Source organism: Mirounga leonina, unplaced genomic scaffold (assembly GCF_011800145.1).
Source record: "Mirounga leonina isolate KUSES-001 unplaced genomic scaffold, KU_Mleo_1.0 Mir_168, whole genome shotgun sequence".
NCBI classification, from domain to species: domain Eukaryota; kingdom Metazoa; phylum Chordata; class Mammalia; order Carnivora; family Phocidae; genus Mirounga; species Mirounga leonina.
In genome coordinates, this window is record NW_023270426.1 from 45,760,155 (window position 1) to 45,774,046 (window position 13,892).

General features: G+C 41.3%; 1 protein-coding gene across 5 annotated transcripts in view; it reads left to right on the forward strand.

Moving 5' to 3' along the window:
• Positions 1 to 10,863, forward strand: part of ARHGEF28 (Rho guanine nucleotide exchange factor 28) — a 313,794-nt gene extending 302,931 nt beyond the window's left edge. For all 5 annotated transcript variants that reach the window (XM_035014641.1, XM_035014639.1, XM_035014644.1 and 2 more), the window contains one exon: positions 10,192 to 10,863. In XM_035014641.1, the coding sequence (XP_034870532.1) occupies positions 10,192 to 10,355 (164 nt within the window). In that variant the 3' untranslated portion in view covers positions 10,356 to 10,863. The remainder of the gene's footprint in view (positions 1 to 10,191) is intronic.
• The last annotated feature ends 3,029 nt before the right edge of the window (positions 10,864 to 13,892 follow it).

The following is a 13,892-nucleotide window of genomic DNA, read 5'->3' on the forward strand; positions in this document are numbered from 1 at the left end:
GATACCTCTCAGGAACTGACCAGTATTAGTTTACACTCAACACATCCAACATCTATCAGCTTCAATTTCCTTCCTTGAAATTTCCCTTCCAGGACCCTCTGTCTTCCTGTTCCAGGATGTCCTTTTTGGTCCAGGCCTGCTATGCAGGTGTCAGCTGGGGCACCCTTCATATCCCTCCTGTGATGGATTCTATGTCCTCAGTCCCATTCTTTATCTTTTATGACCTACTCCTTTATTTGGTGGGGCTGATCTCCAAACTTTCTAAGAAAAGGTGTCGTGAAAGCATATTTTTCCCAATTAACTAATTTGAAAGGTATTTTTCATTCCATTTATTTTTGCTTGGTTTTTGTAAAACTTGGTTACAAAAAACTTGGTTTTTGTAAGATATCTAGGCTTAGAATTCTTGATGGAAAATTATTCTCTTTCAGAATTTTGAAGGATTGATTCTTCTACTTCTCAGGGTTGCTATTGAGAAGTCTGATGCCATTTTTGTTTCTAATCTTTTGTGACCTATTCTCAATTATTGGAAGCCTTTAGAATTCTCTCTTTATCTGTTCTTGGATGAATTGTATCATATGCCTTAGGGTGGTCTTTTGTTAAAGCCATTTTTGCTGATTATTCATTAAGATCTTTCAATCTAGAGATATTTCCTTCAATTCTGGGAAATTTTCCTTAAAAAAAAAATCTGCTTCTATTCATTATTATCTTACTGGAGCTATTTCTGGTTTTAAGTTGGATCCCTTGGGTCCTCTGATATTTCTGCTTTTTCTATTTCCATTTTTTCATGTTTTTGTTCCACTTTCTGGGAGATTTTCTTGTCCTTAACCTCCTACTAGTCCATTGATTTTTTTAAATTTTATTTTAGGATTTATTTAATTTGAGAGAGTGTGAGAGTGAGTAGGGAGAGGGGCAGAGGGAGAGAATGTTCAAGCAGACCCCCACTGAGCATGGAGCCCAACGTGGGGCTTGATGCCATTACCCCGAGATCACAACCCCAGCTGAAAACAAGAGTCGGAGGCTCAACTGACTGAGCCACCCAAGTGCTCTTGATTTTTTTTTAAAAATCAGCTAGCATATCCTTAATTTCAAGAAATTTGTTCTCTTATAGTTGATGGTTTATGGAATCGTGTTTTTGTTTTGTAGTTGAATGTCTTTTCAGTAATTTTTTGAAGATAAGAATTACGCCTTTGGAAGTTTTCTTCAGCTTCCTGTGTTCTTGAGGGTTTTTTTTTTTTAAGATTTATTTATTTGAGAGAGAGAGAGAGCATGGTGTGGGAGGGGAAGAGGGAGCAAGAATGTAAAGTGGACTCTGTGCTGAGATCACGACCTGAGTCGAAAGCAAGAGTTGGGGACTTACCCGACTGTTGCCACCCAGGTGCCCCCCTGTGTTCCTGACTTCTGTTTTCAAGTTAGGTTTGTGTCTATATTTGTATTAGGCTCTCCCATTCATATTGCATAATACACCTACCATTGTGGATTGGTGTGACAATTGAATTGGATGTTTGGCTGAAGGTCAAATAATATTGGTGGTTTAAAAAGAGGAGCCCTATAATGCACTTCTACCTTGACTACACACTCAGTTTGATTCTGCTGAGAAGACAAGGATTAGACTAAAGGAAAATTTAAGCTACTTTCTACACATAAGAATTCCAAATTGGTGATTCTCAGGACTCTAATTTGAGTAGATAAAATTGTTGAATCATATGTTCACTAATTCCTTTGACAATATATATTTATACCTACTATTAAAACTGAAATTTATGGGGCGCCTGGGTGGCTCAGTCGTTAAGCGTCTGCCTTCGGCTCAGGTCATGATCCCAGGGTCCTGGGATCGAGCCCCGCATCGGGCTCTCTGCTCAGCGGGGAGCCTGCTTCTCCCTCTCCTACTCTGCCTGCTTGTGTTCCCTCTCTCACTGTCTCTCTCTGTCAAATAAATAAATAAAATCTTTAAAAAAAAAAAAACCAAAAACTGAAATTTACTTTGATATACTAAATGCATTTATTTTCTATTTCTTTTTTTTTTTTTAAAGATTTTATTTATTTATTTGAGAGAGAGAGAATGAGAGAGAGCAAGCACATGAGAGGGGGGAGGGTCAGAGGGAGAAGCAGACTCCCTGCCGAGCAGGGAGCCCGATGCAGGACTTGATCCAGAGACTCCAGGATCATGACCTGAGCCGAAGGCAGTCGCTTAACCAACTGAGCCACCCAGGCGCCCTATTTTCTATTTCTTAAATGTACTTTTTTGTTTTAGGTAAACTCAAAAGGCTAAAGGTTAGGAATCTAAATTCCAAGAGAAACTTATCAATTCCTTGCTATCCACAAATACACCCAGGGTATAAAAGATCTATTCTGAATTATAGTTCACTTAGGAAATGTAAGATTTTCTAGGCAAAAGCGAAGGACCATACTTGAATCTGTATCATTTTTTATGGGTAGCTATAAACTCAAATGAACCTCATCTGTTGTATGGAATAGAGTCATATAAATTGTGTATCATTCTGAATAGATATAAACTTATTCACACACTTGCCAATGACCTGTCATATGGTTGCATTAAAATTGATCAAAACATACTCTGCATCCAGAGGAGGATTCTAATTTATTGCCACATTGTTCCATTTATAGCAGATGTACAGAAGCTATACTGTTGGAATAACAGAGAACCCTTTATAATTTTATAGTCCAAATATATGTTAAGCTATGGACTTCTAAAAATGTATCATGGAACATTTCAAATGTACACAAAAGTAGAATTGTTTAATGAACTCTCAGCTTTAATGATGGCCAACACACAGACAAGCCAATCTTGGTTCATCAATGCTCTTTTCTCTCTCTCACATTGGGTTATCATAAAGCAAATCCAAGACATGATTTCATCTCAAAATACTTTAGTGTCTTTCTTTAAAAGACAAAGAGTAGTTTTTTTTTTAAACATCACCACAATATCATTATTAAACCTAAAAATGTAACAATTTTTACTTAAAATCATACTGTTAGTACTTGAATTTCTCTCAGTTTTTTTCCCTTGGTTTGTTTGAATTGGGATCCAAATAATTTCATATATTGCATTTGGCTTGTATATCCTTTAAATCTCTTTTAATCTGAAGTTTCTCTGCCCCCTTTTTAAAAAAGTTTTAAAATTTTTGAAAAGACTAAGCTGTTTATTTGTTGAAAAGATTTTTTTCCTGGAAAAATATTTTTTAAAAAAAGTCCTATATTCTGAATTTTGCTGATTGATTTTCTATAGTGTTACTTAACATATTATTTTACCCCTGTATTTCCTGTAAACTGGATGGTTGGGAATGGGTGTTTGATGTTGGACTAGATAGAGGCTTTTCTGACATGTAAAAGATAGATTTCCTATATTGTAAAGTATACATTTCCTCTTGCATCCTATCATGAGGCTTACCATATTTGTTTCTCTTTTTATGATTATAAATTGATCTGTGGGTTCAGGTATTGTCACCTTGATCCATTCATTATAAGGTTCCCTATCCGCCTTTCTCCTATTAACTTTAGCAGCCATTGATGATTATTGCCTGGGCCCACCATCAGACATTATACACAGGGTTAAGAGTTTCTTAATTTGGCAAACCTCATTTATTTTCAACTTCCTGCCCCTGATTTATTCTGGGATAGTGGTCATTGACTCTCTCTTTCTTAGTCTATAATACATTTATCTTTCTCCAGCGTACCAATTCCCAAAGTATGTCACATGGAACACGGCACTGCCAAGCACCCTGAGAGAGAAGTCTTCCTGAGTTTGGGGGATGCCACTTCCTCTTTTCCCCTCTCGGAGCCTGTTAACGTTCTAAGGAATCTCTTAATAAACTTGGTTTACCCAGAGTTGCATCAACTTACCTGATCACTGTATTCTTTTATCATTAATACCTATTAGTATCTTGTTTATGCCTCCTAAAGAAGAGGGGAAGGTAGAAGCACTTGCCCCATCCTCCTGTGGGGCTTGCTAATGTGAAAGGCACGAGTCCTTAACGTTGCCACCTTACAGGGAGAAAGGAGAGTGAGAGCAAAGCGAAGTTCAAAGTTCAGATAACAGGCTTGATGTATCATAACATGTCTTATATTAATATAATCTCTTCATTGTATCAATCACTCCAATTGCTTTGTTTCTTGTCATTGTCACCCATATAACTCACAGATGATTCCAAGTATGTTAATTACTGATAAGAAAATAAAGTCCAGCTGTAACAGTCACAATTTAAAAAACTTACACCAGTTTGCTTTTATATGTTACAAATTTCTTCCTGCACCACCCCGCACGTGCATGCACCCCCCCCCCCCGCCCCAGGGCACTGTTATTTTAGTTCAGGTGCAGTTTTGGTACATGAGGAGTAGTAAAGGAATCATAACAGTAATTGAGATCATTGGCTTCAGATACCAACTCCGGGTTTGTTTTCATGCCAGAGGCTCACATCCTGTTTGTGACTCACTATGGAAAGTGGAGTCGGACAAAATTTGTGACATAGACCAGTTTTCCTTTGCTCTGAAGATACCTCAAGCTCTGTACAATAAGCGTTTTCCATTAGAAGGAAAATGCTGTGCATTGAGGCTCCTGAGAAAAATTAGTGATTGCCAGTAATGCCATCAGGAAATGATTTTTTAAATGTTTCACAGTAAAAGCATGAATCGATCCTTAAATAGGGAATACAACTTATTTTGCAGACTTGGAACATTAATCAAAAAAATTTTTGAGGTGGAGTTATTCTAGGGAAGTGTGAATTTTGATTTTAGGAATATGCACAAGGGATACGGTAATAAGAAGCACAAGTCAGAACACTTCATTAAAATAAACAAGAACAGAGCCAAGACCCAGAAGACACGAAGCTCTGTTTTGTGAGTTTTGTTTGGGAGAATGGGATGGGACGAGACACGGAAGCTGAGCAAGGCATCGTCAACGATCTCAACAGTAGACTCAATGTGCGTTTTGTAGCACTGGACTGCTGGTGCCTGGCCACTGGCCATACTGTTGAGTTAAATTCTAGACGTCCACAGTTGATATTAAGATGAAAGCTACACGGGTGCTTTTGAATTTAAATAAAGCTTCAAATTTATCATGATTTAAAATGCCTTTCCATTCAGAAAATCCTGAAAAGGCAAATATTACATTATTTTAAAATGATAGACAACCCTTTTTGACTTGTCATAAACTTTATGACAAATTACTCTTAAGTTTGCTATTCGTTGAAGGGAAGATCACGTGCAGGTTTTGACTGTGGACATTATCTTCTCATTTGGTAGCTTTCCAAATACTGCCCTTTGAGGACTCGATGTGGGCTCAATCAGATGGGTGTTGTTAGGAAGAATGAAGGTAGAGTGGTGGGATGTATGTCTAGAAATTACCTTAAAAACATTATCTTAGAGGGGTGCCTGGGTGGCTCAGTTGGTTAAGCTCATGATCCTGGAGTCCCGGGATCGAGTCCCGCATCGGGCTCCCTGCTCGGCGGGGAGTCTGCTTCTCCCTCTGACCCTCCCCCCTCTCATGTGCTCTCTCTCTCTCTCTCTCTCATTCTCTCTCTCAAATAAATAAAATCTTAAAAAAAAAAAAACATTATCTTAGATGCAACTTAAGGTAATAAATTTGCATTTCTTGACCATAAAGCAGTTAAAAAATATATTCATTTGTTGTTTCCTCAGATTATTACTTGGTGAATCACTAAGCCAAAACACAGACGTATAAATTCTCAGTAGAAGAGTTCAAGAGGCCAGAATGGTGATTTCAGTTAAACCGTTCATGAACTGAAGCCCAAAGCGGAGAAATGACTTGCCCAAGGTTACATTTTACCTTGTGGTTTACAGAGTGCATTCAGCTCTCAGCTTAGGGGGACCTTCATTCGTTTTTAATATGGAGCATGGTTGCACTGTACATCTTGAGTTTATAGTCTGGTCTTAAACCAATTATCCAGTTGGCTCAAAATAATTATAATGGTGATAAGCTGATGGAGGGAGGGCTGATTTTGCTTCTTGCTAGTGTCAGCTTTTCAGGAGCTGATTTCTATGATTGTAAGCCATCCTACATCCCAGATCCTCTTCCTTGACAGTCTAAAATTCCAACAGCAGGGGAGCAAATTGTGAAAATGTTAAATGCAAATGTCAACCAACAGGTTGCAACTAAGGGCTGCAAATAGGGAAACTGAGGCAACTGTATGACCTGTGGATATCCGTGCATGGGTGCTTCCTACCCCCTATTCACAGGAGAAAGGGAATAGTACCGGTCAAAACGTGGATACTTAGAATGTTTAAAAACTTCATTAGCAGAGTGACTTAGACCCCACAGTGGGTCTAAGGAAATTTCTTCTTAAAGATGAAGTTGTAGAGTGTGAAAAGAAAAACTTCAGTTAAGTAGAAAACCCTGCACCAAGACTTTCTCTATTTGGTTCAGCCAGGCCTTGGGTTTTCTATGTGTTTCAGCTTATTTGTCTTTATTTTACGGTTAACAGTGTTCCTTCTGTTTAGTTGCCTTGGAGTATGGCCAAGATCAAATTGTATCTTTTAGGTCAAGTAAGAGGGAAAGTTGTAATGAGACACTAGATTGAAAGTTTCCTTGTAGTTTGAAGTTTTGTTTCATTATAATAGCATTTGCTTTATGGCTGACAAAGTTATGTTTCTGTTAAATTATTATTTGTTTATTAAAAAATGAGGTATTCTATATTTATGTCCAACAATTTATAGGGATTTTGATCACAAAATTGGATGATTTTTATTCCTCAAGAATTCTGCCTTCTGAGTCCATGAGGCTTTATTTTAACAAATGTTTTTTCAGTTTAGGGTTCCATATAATGATCATATTCTCTAGGGTAAAAAGTGTGGAAAAAGGTGGCTGACCTTGAGAAGTATATAGTTGCTGTGCTGGAGTTCTTTCAGGGTTGAAATGGAATAATAAAATCAGAAGTCATGGAACAGTTTCTAATTTCAAAGAAGGTTGTCTGACTTCACCTAAATAGTTAAGGTGGAAACCAAGGAAGAACACGGAGAAGGAAATTGAGTTCCCCTTCAGGTGATACACAATCACAACAACCTCCATTCTTCCATCTGGGATAACAACATGAGTCTCACTTTAGGGTCTAACAAGCTGTTTCTCACCTAGAGATGTTCTTCTGTATTTTTATTCTTATCTGAAAAAGTTCTCATTAAACCTTTATACTCCCTTACACACAGGAGAAGATTAAAAACTACACCCCCCATTTATTCTTGGTTCTCTGTCTTTCTGAACTAGAGCCTACAGTTTAACTTAAGATAAAAGAATTCTGGGGGCGCCTGGGTGGCTCAGTCGGTTAAGCGTCTGCCTTTGGCGCAGGTCATGATCCCAGAGTCCTGGGATCGAACCCTGCATCGGGCTTTCTGCCCCGCCGGGAGCCTGCTTCTCCCCTGCCCTCTGCAGCTTCCCCTGCTTGTGCTCTCTGTCAAATAAATAAAATCTTAAAAAAAAAAATCCAAAGAATTCTGATATACACTCAGTTCTTGGCTCTTTTTGAGCATGCCTTCTCTTGAAACCATTAAGAGGACTTGCCAGATCTAGACTCACCAGTATTTTGGGTTCTCTGCTACATGTTTCACACCCCCAGAGGAAGGAAACTTAGATGGATTAAGGGCTTCCACTGTGCCTGGCACGGGCACGTTTGTCACCAGTCACCTCTCAACCACCTCATTCAATGGATGGTTGGTTGTTCATTCTCCATGTGGTATTTCTTACAGCCTGGCTGGACCTTCTGTTGGCTAGGAGGCAGCCCTGGAGTGGCTCACATGAACCGTGCTCCAATCTTCCAGCCTCTGCTAGTTGGACGTTCTGAACTGTGTGTGTGTTTTAGGTTGTGTAATACTAAACACAAGTAGTGAAACTGAGAATATTTGTTGTTAGAGGTTAAATGGCTTTATTCATTCAATGGCTGGGGAAAGCAGTTGAAAACATGAATGTCTGTTGTGACCACAGTCAGGCATGCTTTGTCTCCAAATGTGATAAAATAACAGAGGGCATTTTAGGTTGATCTATCTTGCCCTCACAGAGAAATCATTGCCGGGGGTGGTGGTTCCTGTTTACCTGATTAAATGAGGGAGGCTCGCAATTTTATAATAATTATGTCCATTTTTAGGAGCTTGGAATGTCTTTCTTTTGCTAATATTGTTTTTGCTAAGTGACTCTTCAAAATGTGGTACTTAGGGAGGATAAGTATTAAATATTCAAGGTCTCTTAATTTAGCAAAGACGGTCAAGCCCTTTCCATCACTGTGAGAAATGGGAATCTTGAGAATCTTGATCAGATCAGCAAGTGACAATGGTCCTCTGAGTTCAGATCTAGATTAGTTCTTATTTGCATGATGTTGGGCAAGGAATTTAAGTAGCCTGAGCCTCAGTTTCCCAAACTGTAAAATGTGGGTTACAACATTTTGAGGCTTAAAGAGTGACGGTGGTAAAAGACCCAAAAGAGTTCTTGTGCCCAGAGAAGGCAGAGAATGTTAGTTAGAAGTATCTTCAGTAGTTACATTTTCAGTATTGAGTAAGTTCCCAGTACCTGAAGTATAGGATTTGGAATCAGGGTTAGTAAAATCAAGTCACCCAAATGTAAATGAATTTCTTCTTTGTGCTCCACTGGCCTCGAGAGCTTGGGGCAGAGCTGTGGAGTACAGCCTTACCTCCTCCCACTCTCTCCTCCCCCTGGGGCCCTCCTCTGCTCCAGAGACATAAGTCAGCTCCTCCAGGTGACCTGTGTTTGCTTTCTGTGGCTCTGGCTGTCCCCCTCCCACTGGCCCGGCCTCTTACTGGAAGAAGTGATGAAAGAAGATGTAGCAAAGGGCACCATATGCCCGAAGATGGAGCAATGTGAGGACATTTTACTCCTTATTCCTGCCAGGCCTTGCTTGCTGCCTTCTCTGACAGCTAAACATCCTTGTCAGGAGAGCAGAAGTTACAAGCGTTTTTTTGGTCATTAGAATGCTACCAGTTTTGTGTATCCACCTAAATAATAGAGTCCTTGAATAAAATGTGGCAATGATTATAATGTTTCTTGTTAGTGACTGACCAAGGAGCAGGTGGGCTCTAGCCGTATACATCTTTCCCACCTGGGTTTCCACACATGCTCTGCTTTTTGCTCTGACTGAAGCCAGTTGTTTGTAGTTTTGCCATTTAGCTGAGCCTCAGGAAGGGTGGTCAATAGAACAAGGGAAAAGAAAACAGTTTGCAGCAAAAGCCGTTCTTTCCTTCAAATATGAACCTCTTTTCATCTTCCCTTAAACCATATATTAGAGGGTTTTACCAGAAGAAGGGAGAATAGACTATGCCCTGCTGTTGCTAGGTAACCAAAAAAAAAAAAAAAAGAACCCAGCCATAGTTGATATTGGAACAGTTTTCCCTAGGAACCTGGCTACTCCTGCTAAGTGATTTGTATAGTCTTAACAGATTTGCATAATGGTGAAGCTGGAGGGTCTCCATCTTTCAGCTCCATTCTCCCTGCCCCTTGCCCACATCAATACAAGCCTGGCTATATTATTTGAGTCTTGAGGTCAATCCCTGACTTTGAGATATTCTGAGGGAAGGTGCTGTGCAGATGCATATAGTTCACTGCACATAGCTAGAGTATATACTCTATTTCTAAGACCTTGAACCGGTTTTTAAAAATAAGTGGGCACCCTTTTTCAGCAGGAGCAATGTTTTACCTGCCCACAAATGGTGACAGGTCTCTATTCATTTGACACCTCACTGGGATTATTTTGTAAAGGTTATTTTTAGCCATAGGAGACATTTGTACACCCTGCCAAACACACCTTAATGATATATTGATTAAATTCTTTGATTTAATTACATTTTGTTCCTTTCTCACTGGACTCCATGATTCTCTCTGTGGCTGACCATATGGGCCCTGCATTTCCCAGGTTTTTTTTTTTTTTTTTTTTAAAGATTTTATTTATTTATTTGACAGAGAAAGACACAGCGAGAGAGGGAACACAAACGGGGAGTGGGAGAGGGAGAAGCAGGCTTCCCGCTGAGCGGGGAGCCCGATGCGGGACTCGATCCCGGGACTCCAGGATCATGACCTGAGCCGAAGGTAGTCGCCCAACCAACTGAGCCACCCAGGCGCCCCTGCATTTCCCAGGTTTTTAGAGAGCTATGAGTCATAGAATCCCCTGCTCTGCAGGCCTCAAGCCGATTCTCCTGACCTGTGCTGTTTGTCTTTTGCAGATTTGGACATCTCTCAGACTGAGTTCCCAACCCCCCATGACTCCAATCCACATGGCTCTCAGCTGCAGACATTTATGGCAGAAGCAAAGCTAAATCTACAGACACTGACCAGACAAGACGGGGAAACTGGAGATGGAGCTGAAGAAAATATTGTTTACCTGTAATTGTGTTATAATTTTTCCAGGCAAAACAAAACACTGGCATTTTGTGGAGAATTTTTTTTTTTCTTTTCCTGATGTTCGTGTGACTGTGTCCAAATTGCTTTAAGAGTAATATTTAATATTCCGTGCAAGTTCATTTTTTGGGCATGAGTCCAATTAAATTATTGAAAGCAGTTCTGTTTGTCTAATCGTTAACTTATCACACCTAATTTCAGATTTCTGGAGGAGAAATTCACTTGAATAAGCAGAAATATTTTCAAAGTTGTTATGACTCTAGAGTAAAATTCCTTATTGCATTTTCTACTGGATCATCTGGTTTTGGAAATGCATTTTTTAAGATCAAGAAGAAGCAATCTGGATGGAAAGAGTGATATTCTTGATGGGCATACTTTCCCAACCACAGCAGCAGATTAGGGAGAGTGGCCTCAGGGCCCCAAAAAGCAGAGGAAGATGTGGGAAAGGCCTTTCCTTGGCTCGCTTTTACATGCTAGTTTCTCTTTGGGAAGTCTCAGGGCTCACTCCCCCCCCCCGCCCCGTGGTGATCTGTTATGGTCACCATGCAACCAACATGTCCTGTCTGGGCACTGGTTCCAACTGGGCAACAACTCTGCTACGGACACAATCTGGACTCTTAGGACCTGGGCCACAGGCTTTGTAGACTCAATTTCTTGGTCCTAATGCTGGTTGGTTTTCAAACCACAGTTGAGCGTCATCCTTCACCACAGCCCAGAGGCAGAGCCCCGGCCAGTGCATTTTGATGTAAATAGTGAGGCTTCATTAGTGCCCGGGTCTCTCAGCTGGCCCTGTCTCCACAGGCCCTGGGAGCAAGAACAACTACCACTCACTAGGAGGACCTCTGCCCTGCAGTTCTTTAAGGACAAAAACCACTTTCTGGGTGAAGCTTGCTGACTGTGTGTGCTTTCTCACAAGGGAAAAGTGGCACATCCTGCCTTCAGAGTCATATGGGTCTCTCTGTAAGAAAATAAACCAGGAAATGTTTTCAGTTTGTTCTTCAGGAATAATTGTATACGTCTTGCTCTGAGTCAAAAAATATCTTTCACCTCACTATTTTGAAATTTGAACGCTGTGTAAGACCATAGTAAAGTAGACATTTCCCACACAAACACTATCTCCCGCTACTAAAAGTGAAAATCAAAGAGTACTAAATTCACCCAGAACTGCGACACTTACCAGGAGGGGGCTGCAATAGGAAGGGAAGAAATTTCACCCAGATTCCATTACTTGGCCAGTTGAATACCTACTTTCTATCTTCCCGTAAGCAAGTCAAGTCATAGTTTTAAAAAGAGCCTTTGTTGGGGGTACTCTTCCTGACTCTGGCTGCTTCTGGCCATTCTGGTCACAATCATAAGAACAAGTTACGAGACTAACCTTCAAGAATGGATATAGCTTATTAAAATTTTAGTCGATCACTTCACCTTCAAGCCGAACTCCGAAATTATGAGATGCATCTTCCATTCCTAAAGGCATCTGAAGAGAAAAACCTGTCTTCCCCCTCTCTCTCCAACAAAGCCTTGTCCAGAATCCTGTATCCCTTGAATAAGGAACATACTGATATTTCAGTCTAAATCCTTGCTCTGATAACTATAAATATCCTCCCTTTTCCCCTGACATTGGATAGGGAAATATCCGTATGTGAAAATATAAATAGATGTTCAGAATCCCCACACAGTTCTTTAAAAATACATGTGCTCAGTCGATTTTCAAGCCCTGCAAACTTTGGGTCTTCATGTAGCTACGCTGGGGAAGCCTGAGCGTCTTGTGAGATATCTACAGTCTTTAGGTTCCTCTTGGTAATTGTCTTATTTAAGATTATGGCTTGTCCCCTGAAGCTAAGTTGAAAAGCTTTCTTGATAACTTCTTCCTTTTCACTTGGTCCTCACTATGCACTGGGCTCAGGTCTCAACAGGGGTCACTCTGTGGCTCTGACAGAAATTCACCAATCCTAGGAGAAGACCACCCTATTTCTCCAGCATCATAAATAAGTTTCCTCTAAAGGATCTACTTTTCCCACCAACTGAAGAGCTTCGAGGAAACATCCCTCCCTTCAGAGATGGGTCGTGGAAAGACTAGCGAGGCTTTTCCCCTGTCCTTTGCAGGATGCAGGAATTCATGTGCCGCCTCCCTTCGAGCCCAGGCTACCCTGCACTCCCTCAGGACTGCCTCATCGCTGGGGCCCTGCACCACTCCCCAGCCCGCTCACGACTGGAGCCCTGTTCATTGAGAGAAGGGCAAGAACACGTGCTGCGGAGGCGGACGTGGTCGTGGTGTGTGTGCGCTATGATGGAGTGAAGAGTTAGGCAAGGCAGAAAAGGTGAGTATAACTAAATCCTGGGATGACAGATAAAGGAGTAAAAAGGAGTGTGTATTCCTTCCTGTGACCTCGGACCACCTTTCAAACTCAGAACCAACCTGAGGTTCTCAGTGTTCAGCCATCTCTGTCTTTCTCAGTGAGAGGCACAGCGGCGGAGAGCGTGGAGTTTGCAGCCTGATCTTCCACTTGCCGTGTGTCCTTGGTGTGTCGCTGTGTCTGTCCTGGTGTGTCCCGGTCTCTGTGTCCTCACCTACAGAGGAGGGATGATTACCTTACAGAACTGTGAGACGTGAATGATTAATACATGCAACGCGCTTAAAACAGAGCCCGGGGCCTAGTTGTCAATATATGCTATTATTAAATCATTAAATAATCTTTTAAAATAATTGCTAAGCCTGGTGCCAGTCCTCTGGCAGATCGTGCCATGCCTACACAGCCAAAAACTGTGAAGAGAGAAGTCGAATGCCTGGCTTTGGCTAATTATAAGGCTGGACTAAGGTTTCCTAAGGTCAACTTTCGAATTACTTGCATCTCGAAACCTTCACTCAGCTCGTTTATTCAGTAGCCGGTGGGCTACCTGCTGAAGACCAAACAATCTGCTAGGAGCAAAATAAAGAAGAATTAGCCTTCAAGTGGTTGGAGAAGCAAGCCCAAGAACAGAGAAGGAGAAGTATATGGGAGCTCATAGGAAAAGCATGTTGGGGGCAAGGAAAATGTGGAATGGAGCGAGTTGTCCGAAAGTGGAAGATGCCTGAGGCTTGAAGGATAGGTAGCAAGTCAGAGAGGGGGAAAAGATAGTGTGAGCAAGGAGGGCAACCCAAGCAAAAGTCCAGAGACCCGAAATAAAAGCCGGGAGAGACACTGGAACACGCGGTTGGAGGTACTGCAGATCAAGTTCTCCCCGGATTAAGGTGTCCAAGGAAAACCTCCATCTACCCTCCCCGCTTTCAAACACTCTTCTACAAGTTGTGAGGAAACGTGGAAGTTTCTCTTTCTCACCTTGCTAACTGATGGGGTTCCAGGTTATGGAGGAATATGCCTCCTCGTCATCCGCTCACCCTTCCACCCCCACCTCTACCGTAGGAGCAACTGGGTTCTGCCTGAGTGGATGTCTGCCTACTAGAGCCCAAGCCACAAGAAACCAAGAGTAAAGGGGACCATAGGACCACTTGAAGATGTTTTTTGGGACCGAGGGGTCCAGAAGGATG